The sequence below is a fragment of the Podarcis bocagei genome (genome assembly GCF_964188305.1).
Source record: "Podarcis bocagei genome assembly, chromosome: 2".
NCBI classification, from domain to species: Eukaryota; Metazoa; Chordata; class Lepidosauria; order Squamata; family Lacertidae; genus Podarcis; species Podarcis bocagei.
Window position 1 is genome coordinate 110,950,736 of NC_138126.1, and position 13,734 is coordinate 110,964,469.

Here is a 13,734-nt window from a genome sequence, read left to right on the forward strand (position 1 = left end):
CAACCATACAGAACCACAAACCTTGCTTCCTAGTGGAGGCGCAACATTGTGGCAGAGACCAAGCAAAGCACATGTGGAGACCTTGGTTGTGGGTGTTCTGCTATGTCCCTCCCCACATCAGAATGAGCCTTTGAGAGTGGTAAGAGAAGAGCAGCGGCCAGAAAAGTGTGTTTCAAGCTAAATTTACTATCATTACTATTTTCTATAATATATAATCAAATCTGTACAGTTGATTTGAGTGTTGGTACTATTACATTTTTTTTTTTAACACTATACAGTGGTGCCTCGCAAGACGAAAAGAATCCGTTCTGTGATTCTCTTCGTCTAGCGGTTTTTTTTGTCTTGCGAAGCAAGCCCATTGAAGGATTAGTGGATTAGCGCTATTAGCGCTATTAGCGGCTTTTAGCGGCTTATCTGCTGATTGGATCAGCTGATAAGCGGCTTAGCGGCTTAGAAAAAGGGGGGGGGGAGAAAAAAAACCAGCAGGAACTCGCAAGACATTGTTGTCTTGCGAAGCAAGCCCATAGGAAATTCGTTTTGCGAAGCACCTCCAAAACGGAAAACTCTTTCGTCTAGCGAGTTTTCAGTCTTGCGAGGCATTCGTCTTGCGGGGCACCACTGTAGTGCCATTATAGTGGCACTATAGTAGCACCAGGCAGACGGCCTTCTCGGTAGTGGCACCCGCCCTGTGGAACACCCTCCCACCGGATGTCTATTTCTTTGACTTTTCCAACTATCTGACTTTTAGAAGATATCTGAAGACAGCCCTGTTTAGGGAAGTTTTTAATATTTGATGAATTATTATATTTTAATATTTTGCTGGAAGCTGCCCAGAATGGTTGGGGAAACCCAGCCAGATGGATGGGGTATAATTAATTAAAAAAAATGTTGTTGTTGTTATAATATTTTAAAATCTATCCCAACCAGCATGGCATAATGAATATTGGACTAAAACCTGGGAGAGCAGAGTTCATAATCCCCACTCAGCCATGAAGCTCACTGAGTCACCTCAAGCCAGTCACAATCTCTTAGCCTAACCTACCTCACAGGGATGTTGTGAGGATGAAATGGGGAGAACCATGTACACGACGTTGAGATTCTTGTAAGATAAAGGTGGTATATAAATGTGAATACAGTGGTACCTCGGGTTACATACGCTTCAGGTTACATACCCCCCTTAAGAACAGTTTCAGGTTAAGTACAGATCTCCGGAACAAATTACAGTGGTACCTCAGGTTAAGTACTTAATTCATTCTAGAGGTCCGTTCTTAACCTGAAACTGTTCAGAACCTGAAGCACCACTTTAGCTAATGGGGCCTCCCGCTGCCGCCGTGTCGCCGGAGCACGATTTCTGTTCTCATCCTGAAGCAAAGTTCTTAACCCGAGGTACTATTTCTGGGTTAGCGGAGTCTGTAACCTGAAGCGTATGTAACCTGAAGCATATGTAACCTGAGGTACCACTGTAAGTACTTAACCCGAGGTACCACTGTAAATAAATAATAATAATAATGTATAACAGGAGAAAATTTTGATCTCTCACACATTTGTCTGCTTTTCAGCTCTGCTTCCTAACATAAGAAGATACAAGACTTGATGACAAAAGTTGGTAGGTTAGGTAACCCTAACTCCTGAAGTACTGTGTGGTACCTCAGTGATCCAAACATCAAAAACAATGCTGCAGAGAAGGGTCTACTAAACGCAAGAGAAATGTCTCTGAGCTTACCATACAATAATGCCACCATAGGGTGATGTGGGAACTGGGGAAAGCAAACACCAGAGATGTAGGGTGTTTGCAATCAACTTTGAAAGTGTCCATCACAAAAACTCCTAGATGTATTTGTCTGCAGTTTGGCAGCTTCCTTACCCATGAGCACTTTTCTCATGTTTGTAGTTTTCCACCCATTTGTCCACAAAACACATGGGGACTTTAAACAATTCTTTGTTTACCCATCCCAAAACTTTTAACAGCTGAAATTTCAGGAAAACAAATCCTTCTGAAATTTGGCACGATTCATGACAAGGGGCAGCATTGCTTGCAAAATGCATCCAAACCTGCCTCAAAATAATTATTTTTCTTTAAAAAAAACAAAAAACCCCCCAAAACTTTAAAAAGGTACCTATTACAAAAGCCCCCGGACCTATTTGCCTGCAGTGTGGCACACTTTAGCAGCTCTAGACAGACTAATAATGCCTGAATGTTTCATTAGCTTCTGACAAAAGGAAAAAAATTAAGTTGTACCTGTTTTTGGTTTCTCAATCATGAATGGGGGCGACGATGAAGCAGACTCCGATAAACCTGGAGCCATATTTGATGGCCTACAAAGCGCCTCAGACCAAAGGGAGCTGCTTTCTAAACTGCTTCAATGGGGTTTGAACTCCTTTGTAGAAAGCTGAGATGCTGCCTCCATTCAGCTGACATGAGCCATAAACTATACTGATACCAGAAAAAAAAATCCACCTCTTTATCTTATTAAAATACAGGCTACTAACTTCAGTCCACCTGTGGGCTATAGGCCTCTGAAGAAAAGTGATGCGGCCTGGTCTGTTGCATTGCCTAACACATCAACACTCACCATCTTCAGCTGTGTCTCTCCAAAGGCAAATCTGCCATTGCTGTGCTAGAAGCCCAGAGCCATTTTTTTGCTTTTGAGGCTTTGTAATTGTTTATCGCTCATATCTTTCTTTTGTTTTTCTTCTCTTTTTTTACAATGTCTAAACTTTAATAAATATTTTATATAAAAAAAAAATAGAAGCCCAGAGCCATTAACAGCTGCTCATCACCTCAATTTTACATGCTCATCATTTCAGCTCCTTTTCAAGCACAGGGCTACAGTGGCAGGTGAAGCCACTTCTGGCAGAATTTCCTGGCTTGTGGAAAACCTGGATCTTGGACCCACCAGATCTCCATCTTCCCTTCCTGTCCACTGCTATACTAATAGCTCACACAGCCCCTCCTGCCTGTAGGTTGTTATGTGAGGTTTTGCCCCAGCTCTAGTTGTTCATTGGCCTTCCTTTTTTTAAGCTCTAAGCCAGGCACCCCCCCAACCTGCGGCCTTCCAGATGGTTTGGCCTACAACTCCCATGATCCCTAGCTAACAGGACTGGTGGTCAGGGATGATGGGAATTGTAGTCCAAAACATTTGGAGGGCCGAAGCTTGGGGATGCCTGCTTTAAACCCTTCCCCAGCCATTAATTGCTTTGCTGGCTGTTGTTGCCACTGTCTCACGTCTTCAAGGAATTGTGACTTTTAACCAGACCCCACCCAAGCCTTTATCCACCAACCCTGGCCATATGCTGGGGGAGGGGGGGAGCTGTTCTGCCTGGAACAAACCCACCTACATAGTGTAAATCAACCTGCTAAATTAATCTCCCCACATCCATACCTTCATGTACGATTGAGGCCTTGGTGTTCCTAATGCTTGGCTAGAAGGGGAAATGTCACCTGCTTCCTCCCACGTTTAAGTTCTACATGCTACACCTGGCAGAATTTCTTTTTCAGGCAATGCTTAAAGATACAGACGTACCTCAGGTTTGGCCAGCCTAAGAGTTCCTGGTTCAGTGTCCTTCAGCTTCCCTCACTTCCTTCTGGTCATCACCTCAGGGCTCCTTGTGACCTTGGTTCCTATGCGAGACTTTGCCCAAGCCTGTTATAACTTTAGTTTCTCCTTCCCTAACTTCGAGACTTTGCAGCCTTGTTTCCTCAGGCCTCTGCTTTTAGGTGCATGATATACCGTATTTGCCTACTGTTCCTTTCTTCCTTCAACCACCCTGACGAGCCCAGCCTCTCTGTTGTCCTTCCCATCAGCAGCATACTCCTTGCTGTCTTGTGCGTTTCCTACAACCATCGCCTCCAAATAGTCCCTCCTCAACCTGCCGGCTCCTTTGCCATTCTTCTCCACCTGCCCAACTGCGACCTACACCCACAGACCCACGTTTCTTGATCGACTGCCAACTCTACATTTTCCTATCAGGCACCTGCCCAGGCTTCCTGGATTTAGCTTCCTTACCTTTTTCCATGCATCTTTCCGGTCATTCTTCTTACTTCAGGACCACTAAGAGGCAGGTACTAAGGCCCCAAACTGAGCTTTCTTTAAAAAAATAGATGTGTCTCCCGTCTTCCTAGAAATGTAGCTCTGCTTCGGCCTTTTACCATTCTGCTCCATGTGCTTGCAGCAGTCAGTTTTGTCATGGTTAACAGTATTTCATATTTATAGGTTCCAGACTTTGTGTGCATATATATTGATTGTAAAATGATGTTGGGGGTAGGGAACAAACCCCATAACCTTCCTTCGCTGCACGTAACATCTTTTTGCCATTCCCTAAGAAAGGTAAAATGGTCAAGGGCTCATACTTACGGAAAAGCCATTTAAGTCAGATTGCACAGATATGTAGCATACAATTAATATAGTCAATTCCTATAACAAGGGCTGGCAGATACCTAAAACCACCCAGCATGTTGCTTCGGCCAATTCATCAATTCATCCTTTTTTTATTTACAATCTCTGTAGCTCGGATGTGCCATAAAGAGGTTTAAGATTTCTCTCCTGTGACCCCCCAGGTGGCAGCAAAGAAAGATCGCCTGCTATCAGGCTTTGAGAAGACTAACGTTTAGAGGAACCCTTATCATGAAAAGGCATACCTTCAAAGCCCAAGTTAACCTATAGGAGAATATTCTTCCCAAATCTCCCTATATCCATTGCTAATCAGCAGACCTTCTCATGATAGCAAGCTAGTTAATGGATCATCACAGCTACTTGTAGTTTATCTCACAGCAGCCCAGTTGTTCGCAAGGCATAAATAAGCTTGCAGGCTCAGCAGATTTTGCCTACAATAAAAAGTCACCTAGAGTATTTCCCTCCTGCCTCTCACCCCCTCCATCCCACCCATTTCTTGGAATGCTGCCAGTGTTTTGGAAAGCTGCTGTGTTCTGTTCCAGAGATCTATACAGATTCTTAACTGCAAACCCATAAATATTTGGAGGAGGAAGGGGAGAATACTGTATGTGTGTGTACACCCACACCCACACCCACGAATCACATCAGCACTGGATATTTGTGAGGACTGTACATTTGTTTTAATAGCGGAAAACATTTACACAGTTAACTGTAGAAGCAGCAGGTTCATGAAGCACTTTCCTCATTTTTGTCAAAAACATTCAAATAAAACCCGATCCAAATGGAACATGAAAAACACGAAAGCTAATATGGAGCCAAGGAAGAGCTGAGGGTTGCTATCATTAACAACAAAATTCCAAAAAGGAAACAGAAACACTGAATGAGGGAAGTTTAAGTATGCCATATAGCAAAACATGAAGTGATGCAGAGCAGGTAAGTCCCTACAACAACCAAGTCCTTGAACATGGGAGCAATTCAGGCATGAAATGCAGGCAGAAAGCAGTGAAACATCTCAGAAGAATGAACAAAACAGTGGGAGCTATTCTGGGCTTGCAAGGCATCAAGTACCCCCATAAGTGCCAATGGGAAGTTAGGCTGCTTCAAGTCTATGGGTAGCTACAAGATATTCCGCCATTGCATCCTGGGTGCTTTGTGAAACCCATAAATTCATATAAAAGATGCCATCTTTATATATGCCAGCAATCACCGCTAGCCTGCAAACTCAAACTTTAGTAAGTCACGTATGTTGAACCTGCTCTTTCCAGGGCTACAATGTCAACTGTCCATTCCTAATCAATTCAGAAGAAAAGGCAATATTTAATTTTGTGCTCTGGAACCATTTCCAGCTTACTGTTTATTACAGCAACAGAGCTCAGATAAAGCCATACCTAGGAGCCTGGATTTCTGGCTTCCTACAGCAAGAAACAGTGTACAAAGATACATGATGCAGGCTGACAACAGTCTCTGCTCTTTGTGGAGCTAGTACAGTTTTAGAGTCTTTGCCCCTTTCTTTGAGCAAAGCAAAGCCACTCTTCACTTCACCGGCAAGCCCCTGGGAGCTTAGCTGTTTTCCCCTCTCTGCACCAACCACCACAGGATGAATTCTGTGTGACTATGCAAAAGCAGTGCTTCCAAGGCGGTGAAATGTGCTCAGCTACAAAACTCACAAGGGACTGGTGGGTGGCTACATGAGGATGGACAAGCTGCAAAATAGATACAACATACACACAAAGGCTATGAGATTACGATACTCTCCAAACTGCTTTGTTAGCATCCCTGAGCCCTGCTGTCTTCCGAGGAGGGGCAAGCGCCACGTATTCCTGTGTGAGGACAATTGTGAACCCAAGCTACGGTCCTCCCCTCTGTGTCGAGATGAGGTTTCCGGTGGCTTTTCAGATCCGCACCTGAAATCAGTTTCATTCTCTCTTCCGCACGTTAACCACCTCTAACGAGAGGGGAAACAGATCCCGGTAGCGACCTAGGGAAAGCACAGACTGAGCAGAGACACTTCCCTTGGAAGTGGGTTAGTGGGGCATGGCTGTTATCCTCATGCTCTGGGAGGCTATGGGGTATGTCACCATGGGGGTGGTGGCGTGGCTCATGGTGATGCCCCCCAGTGGCTGAGCCATGGACACAGCCACAGGCGCTACGGATACGGCCACAGGAGCCATGGAGACTGGTGGAGCCATCCCCTGGGCAATGGTCTGAGCCAGCGCTGCTGACAGCGGGGTGATTTCTGGGTTCATGGGAGGCGCTGCGTTGCTAGGGGGAGCTGCCTGAGCTCCAGCGGGAGCCACCAAATCCTGCTGGGACACAGGCCGTGGCTGCAGAGCCTGGCTGCTCAGGGTGGTGTGAGTCTGGGCAATGCTGTGGTTGTAGTTGGTGACGGTGCCCACGGTGGGTGCCAGAGTCTGCTCAGTAGCCGGGGCCGTGGTGCTGAGAGTTATCACCTTGGCCTGGTTGCGGAACTGGGCGTTCTGTTCCAGCAGGACCTCGTTGGTGGCTAGGAGGTTGTTGACCTGCTTCTTGAGGTCCTCCACACGTTTGCGGAGCATGATGTTCTCCTCTTCCAGGAGCCGGTATTCCACCGTGCGAGGACTGGTGAAGTTGTACTCGTAAGTCTCAAAGTGGAGCCCGTCTACACGCCGCCGCTTCAGCACAGGGTCGTGATCATCAAAGCACCGGTCGGAGTCGTACATGGGGTCATAGGGGTCGTATCGGCGCACAGGAGTGGTGATGCCCTGTTCCCGGGTGGCCAACCCCCGGCCGTCGTACTCATAATCCCGCTGAAGGTGCTGGAATTTACATTTGGCCCCACGCTGACAATCCCCCTTGAGAAAATCCCTACAGATGGGGACTTCCTCCTTGCTGTTGGGGAGGTCGGCTGCGGAAAGGCCAAGCCCAGCTGCCACTTTCTGGCGAAGGCGTGGGGGTAGCTCCCCCGTCTTTTTGTAGCAGTCTTCGTCTTCCTTGGTGCCATGGATGAAGCGGCAGTTGATGCGGACGCACTCCTTGTTCTGGAAGTCGTGGCAGAAGATGAACTCGTTCTTGCTCACTCCCAGGTTGGTCACCTCGTTCATATCGGGGTGGCGGAAACGGCAGCGCTTGCCCCGCTTGCAGACATTGCGTAGGAAATCCCGGCAGATGTCATCGGAGTTGGCACTTGCCTCGTCGCTGCCACTCCCACTGCCGTTATAGGTGTTGTCACGGTCAGGCATTTTTTCGTGGCCTTGTGCAGGCTGGGGCCCCAAAATCAGGTTACTGTGCAAGTACAAGACAACAAGTAAGAAACGCAAGAGGGAAACCTGTCCAGTTAGATGATGATGATGATGATGATGATGATAATAATAATAATAATAATAATAATAATAATAATTTATTACTTCTGACTGGGAAGAGAATACACAATACATCAAACAACACTTTGTAATAATAATAATAATAATAATAATAATAATAATAATAATAATAATAATAATTTATTACTTCTGACTGGGAAGAGAATACACAATACATCAAACAACACTTTGTATCAGGTCCAAGTATTTTATAGTCTATATGTACATGTATATCCTCTCAACTATCAGAAAGAAACAACTTATTTGCTTGGACTGAATGGCTTCAATACTCCTTTTAGTTCCTCCTCATACTTTCCCCTACTTCTATCTTTTGAGAACAGATGATCAGAACTAAACACTGCACTCAACTCAGGGTGGAACTATATTACTGGCCTATATAAGGGCATTACATTTTTGCTGCAGAGAAGGGGAACAAAACTGAATGAGAGTTCCAAACGCTTACCCAAGACCACAAAGGCAATATGAGCCAACAATTGAAAAAGATGCTGCTTTTTACTTTGTTGGATGATCAAGCAAAGATTTTATTAAGTCTGCAGCTGCCTGCATAGGATTCAATTAAATTTCAAGGTAGTTTAGGATGTAAATGCAACATAATCTCAGATGGACTGCATAGCCCTTTAACATTTGAAAGTAAGGTAAAAAAGGTAAAGGACCCCTGGATGGTTAAGTCCAGTCAGGCGACTATGGGGTTGCAGCACTCATCTCGCCTTCAGGCCGAGGGAGGCAGCATTTATCCGCAGACAGCCTTCCGGGTCGTGTGGTCAGCATGATGGAACACTGTGAAGGAAACTAGAGCGCATGGAAATGCTGTTTACCTTTTTATCTGCTTGCACTGGCATGCTTTTGAACTGCTAGGTTGGCAGAAGCTGGGACAGAGCACCTACTCTATTCCATAGACTCAAAGCAGCTCATAATAGTTTTTCTAAATCTTAACAGTCTTACCCCCGAAGGGTTCACACTCTGAGAAGTAAAATAAGGGTTTAGCAAGTATGAAAACAGAAGGTGTCATTAAGGTAATTAATAAACACAGGGTAAAATCTAGTGATAATTTTTTCTTCTATGTAGTTTTGTAGTTATGCACTACTACTTATTATTTCAATATGCAAAACACTGAGCTACAGCCTAACTACTTCACAAAGCTTTATTTTTAACCATAGTAATGAACGTCAGCCATTCACTTATACGGTAAATAAAGGGATACACTCAATGATGCCATATGAATAGGAGCTACACTCTGTCCCCTGGTAACCACTGGGTGATATCCAATTAAGGCATAATCAAAGCAGACCCACTCAATTAATGTGCCAGATTGAGTTCTATGCACTCATAGAGTAGAACAGATATTTATACTGACGGATTTTCCCCCAATCAGATCTACAGTCTGCTGTGGCACAGCCCAGACCAAGGTTTACCAAATGGCTGAGAACTATTTGTGTGTGTAGCTTGGTTTATGGCAGGCTGCTGTTTAACAAGAAAGGAGTGAAGCTAAAACAAAGAAAACGAATGACTGCAATTCTTTGAATCTTGAAATCAACAAGGATTTCAACTTGCTACATGTATACCCAACATTCCTAGAAATGCTTAGAAATAATTCTTTGAAGACTTAGATCACCATGAAGACTAGCAGCTTGAACTTTCAAACAGTTCACAAATGTGAAATCCTACATCAGTTAAAAGAAGCTCCTACCCATCTTCTGTCACAGAAAAGGCATGGTTAAAAAGTTGGACTCAAAGATTTGTGGAAATGGAAGGGCACCCAATTTGCAAGCAAGCGGGGTGACTGTGTGTATGGAGTCTGCAGAGCTGGCAAAATTTATAACAGAAAAAGGGTGAACAAAACCCCACACAAGAATGGCATGCTTTTTCATTCTCATACTTCTGATTTTGCTTTAAAATTCCAAGGTAAGAGCTTAATGAAACTCCTATGGGGTCTTTTTAAAGTCTACATTTGCAATTCTATGCACACTTACCTGGGAGTGAGTCCCACTGAATTCAGTGAGATTTTCTTCTGGGTAGACCTATACAATATTACTCTTTACATTAATTTACAACCATGCCATTTCTAAATGACCACCAGCTAAAGCTCCAAACGCCAAGAATATTTAACTTCTGACCCCCCAGCAGATCATCATATAGATAAACCATTAGTTGTTAGGAAGCCTAACTTTACCTTCATGACACAAAATTTTCAAAGTCATGCCAGGGTAGGTTACGGCAAGGATTCAGACTTGATTTGTCCCACAAGAGCTATAGAAAGAAAAATAAAAAGCCATGCATTAAAATCTTCATTTACATGCATTTGTTTTGATAGATCAAAAATATTTTCAATCCTATCGTAGTGTCAGGATTTTAACATAGATTTTAACTGTCCATTCTACTGACTTTTACCTTTTCACATTAATTTATAAAGAACACCTATGCATCTGCCATAGACCTACTTCTGATATGCCGATAATTCTGAAGAGAACTGTAGAGTGCACTTAGTTCATACAGCGTCCTGGCCAGGTCCGCTGTAAATTATACCACATAAAAGAAAAATGCATTTAAGAGCGTGCCAAATGCTCCAACCCTATGGCTGCACAATGCAGAGAGGAAAAACAGCCTTTGAGGAAGGCTTAGTCACCATTACTATCATTCTGTAACAAATCTGTTAGTTTTTAAGGCACTACAAGACATGTCGTTGTTTTGTTACAATAGACTATATATAGCTACCCTTCCACAACTTATTGGTGAGGCATCCCCCCAAAAGCTCCTCAGAAACCCTAGGGATTCCACTTGTGTCTTTGAAAGGAACCGTACATCCTTACTGTACTTCTGATCATTATGTGCTGCTTCCATGCAGTGCGTGTTCTTAAGCCACAACCATGATCTGCTTTTAGCAGTTGTGTTACAAAGATGGGAGACACAAACTTTATTAGGAACATATTGGACCGGTCAGATATGATGCCCCCACCCCATATCTTTCTTCAAAAGTTGCTGCTTCTTTTTATTTGGCGATGAAGCAGTTTGGCTGTTTTCCATGAACTGGGTACCATCCTGTAGTACTTTTGATGACAGGCAACGTTGATCTCGTGTGTGTGGTTTTGCTTTGTTTTTTAAAAAAAGAAGATGATGAAAACTAAGAGCCAATCTCTTTGATCTCAGGGTGGATCGAGGATGTCTTCGGCTCAAGAGCAGTGACAACAACGTAACGAAGTTCTCCCCCCTTGAAATCCTGGGCACACCTGAAATCCACAGCTCACCTGAAACTTCGCAGCATCGCCCGGCCTGACCCCCGCCCCCCCCCCGAAAGAGCAACCCTAAGCCGGAGTGAAAACTTCCCGAGAGTCGTAAAGGGCCGAGGCAGGGCCTCCGCTCCCTCTCGGCGAGGGTCCGCTCGGCTGAAAGGGGAAGGAGACCCCGCGGCGAGAGGCCAAGGCAGGAGAAGGGGCCTCAGGGTCTCTCGAGGCTCGGCGGCATTCGTCCCTTGGGGAACTCTCGAACCCCGAGCCGGAGCGAAGGCCACGCCAGGCATGTCACCCCCCCCCCACCCCACTCCAATCTCCCAGCCACTCACCCTCACACCGACCTCCTCTGGTCCAAACAAAGCGCAGCCCCTTCCGCAGTGACGCCCCTCCTGCCGCCACCACCGGAAGTACTCTATGGTTCTTCCTACGCGCGCGGCTGCTAGGGAGGGATGCGGGCAGCGGCGGTTGCCGTGGCAACGGGACTCCCTTTTCTCATTCTCTCCCGCCTCCCTGCATGTATCGGAGGGGACGAGGCGCTTTATACTCCACCCAACAACACACACGTTTTACGCTGCTGGGCTTTGTAAGAAAACGTGGCGTGCGATGCATTCACGCTGCCATAACCGTGTTTACAACCGTGAAGCCTTTTGCGATAGGATTTCTCACCACTGCCCCACAACTATTACATGGCTCCCTGTTATTGGGCCCGCTGCTTATAGTCAGGCGGTCTCCCGGAGCCCGGCCTTTCATACAGGCCAGCTTTTAACCTATAAAGCGTTTTTTCACCTGTTCCGATTTCCAAGAGACCAAATCGTGTAACCAAGAGATAAATCGTTTTGGGGAAATTTTCAATTGGCACAATTTAGTTATGGTAAAAACCTAACTCTTGCATGCGCCAGCCCAGCCCTCTGAGCACAGGTTTCTACACAACCATTGCCCTTTCCCAACTCTCAGCACTTTCTAGTCTAGGTCATACAAGGAATCGACTTGTTCTGTGGCTTGTATACTAAAATCAGGGGTTACTGAACTGGTTGGTAGAGATGGTCTGCAAACTTTTAGGCAATATGCAGTGTAAAAATACAATTAAGGCAAAAGACCCCTGGACATCGAAGTCCAGTCAAAGGAGACAAAGGGGTGCAGTGCTTATCTCTTTTCAGGCCGGGGGAGCAGTGTTTGTCCGCAGAGAGATTTCTGGGCCATGTGGCCAGCATGATAAACCGCTTCTATTGCAATGGGACACTGTGACAGAAGCCAGAGCACACTGAAACACCATTTACCTTTCCTCCGCAGCAGTACCCATTTACCTACTTGCACTGGTGTGCTTTTGAACTGCTAGGTTGGCAGAAGCTGGGAAGGAACAAAGGAAGCTTACCCCGTTGCAAATTTGAACTGCTGACCTTCCGATCCGCAAGCCTAAGAGGCTCTGTGATTTAAGACCACAGCACCTCAAGAATGTGGGTTAAACCAGAGCATAGGACTTGCCGATCAGAAGGTCGGCGGTTCGAATCCCCACAACGGGGTGAGCTCCCATTGCTTGGTCCCTGCTCCTGCCAACCCAGCAGTTCGAAAGCATGTCAAAGAGCAAGTAGATAAATAGGTATCGCTCCTGTGGGAAGGTAAATGGCGCTTCCATGCGGTGCTCTGGTTCGCCAGAAGCGGCTTAGTCATGCTGGCCACATGACCCAGAAGCTGTCTGCGGACCAACATTGGCGAGTAAAGCGAGATGAGCGCCGCAACCCCCGAGTCATACACGACTGGGACTTAATGGTCAGGGGTTCCTTTACCTCAAGTATCATAAAGCATCTAATAAAGCACAGCAGCCACCAGAGGCAGAAAAATAATCAGGTGACCCACTCAGCAATTTACAAGTGGTCTGTGATGTTTATCCACTGTGCTGCGTAACTTGATAAAGGTTCTCAAACTGTAGAAGCTAGTCTAGATCTTGAGTGTACAGTACTGTACTGCTCTCGTACAAGAGCGGAAACTATCCTGCCTGGGTGCCTAACCTACAAATCAAGAAGTCTGTCAAGCATTTCCCTTGTAAGCACTTGTGGACCATGAAGAGTTCTGAATTCAACATGATTGACAATCCATTTGTATTGCTCCTTATACCTTTCTTTTTTATGCAGTCCTTGTTTGCTAGCACCAGATTACTGTTTAAGGAACCATGGATAGTTGGATGGATATAACATCTGCATTAGAACATTACTGTCATGGGAAGTGAGATGACAGTTGTTTTTTGTGATGAAAAAAACAAGCCAGATTCATGTAAATGAACTAAAACTCCAGTCTCATGTTTCCAAAGCAGCCCAACCTAGCTAAAATTAATATGGGTGCTGACAACCCCAATGTATTTTCCAACCACACATTTCACTTCATCTTACACTGGTAGTTACTGTAGGTCAGGGATTCACATTCATGGGCATCATCTTGCTCTCAAAGTAGACCAGTAAGTCTTATCTCTGCCACATCTGAAGATGGCACAATACCTCCTATGAGCTCACAAGCAGAGACACTTGTATGGTTCAAAGCTATGCACCTGTTGATTCTGGCCCAAACAAAGGAGCAAAGGAGCTTATGGTGTTGGCCAGGTTAGAAGCAGAGGGTTGTATCAAACCGTTTTACTCAAGAGTAGGGATTAAAACTGGATATAACCCAGATTGCTTTCACTTAAAGAAACCTTTACAAAATATCAGCACCCATTTTAGCCTGAATACCAGAGGACTTAATCCTACCCCACCCATGAAGTGATTT

The 13,734-nt window shown here is 45.2% G+C and overlaps 1 protein-coding gene across 3 annotated transcripts; it reads right to left on the reverse strand.

The window, feature by feature from the left end:
* Positions 1-5,051: 5,051 nt before the first annotated feature.
* Positions 5,052-13,708, reverse strand: ZC3H10 (zinc finger CCCH-type containing 10). 3 transcript variants are annotated; one of them, XM_081181471.1, is made up of 3 exons: positions 13,365-13,708; positions 9,924-10,000; positions 5,052-7,655 (listed from the first exon to the last, which is right to left on the reverse strand). In XM_081181471.1, exon 3 carries the CDS (start codon positions 7,610-7,612, stop codon positions 6,419-6,421), a length of 1,194 nt encoding a protein of 397 aa, XP_081037597.1. In that variant the 5' UTR covers positions 7,613-7,655; positions 9,924-10,000; positions 13,365-13,708; the 3' UTR covers positions 5,052-6,418. The 3 variants fall into 3 exon arrangements, with proteins under 3 accessions (XP_081037597.1, XP_081037598.1, XP_081037599.1); XM_081181472.1 differs by lacking the exon at positions 13,365-13,708 and adding an exon at positions 11,310-11,488; XM_081181473.1 differs by lacking the exon at positions 13,365-13,708 and adding an exon at positions 10,996-11,268.
* Between the last annotated feature and the right edge of the window lie 26 nt (positions 13,709-13,734).

Coding starts and splice junctions, on each gene's coding strand:
- ZC3H10 (XM_081181471.1), bottom strand. CDS start 7,612: ATGCCTGACCGTGACAACACCTATAACGGCAGTGGGAGTGGCAGCGAC.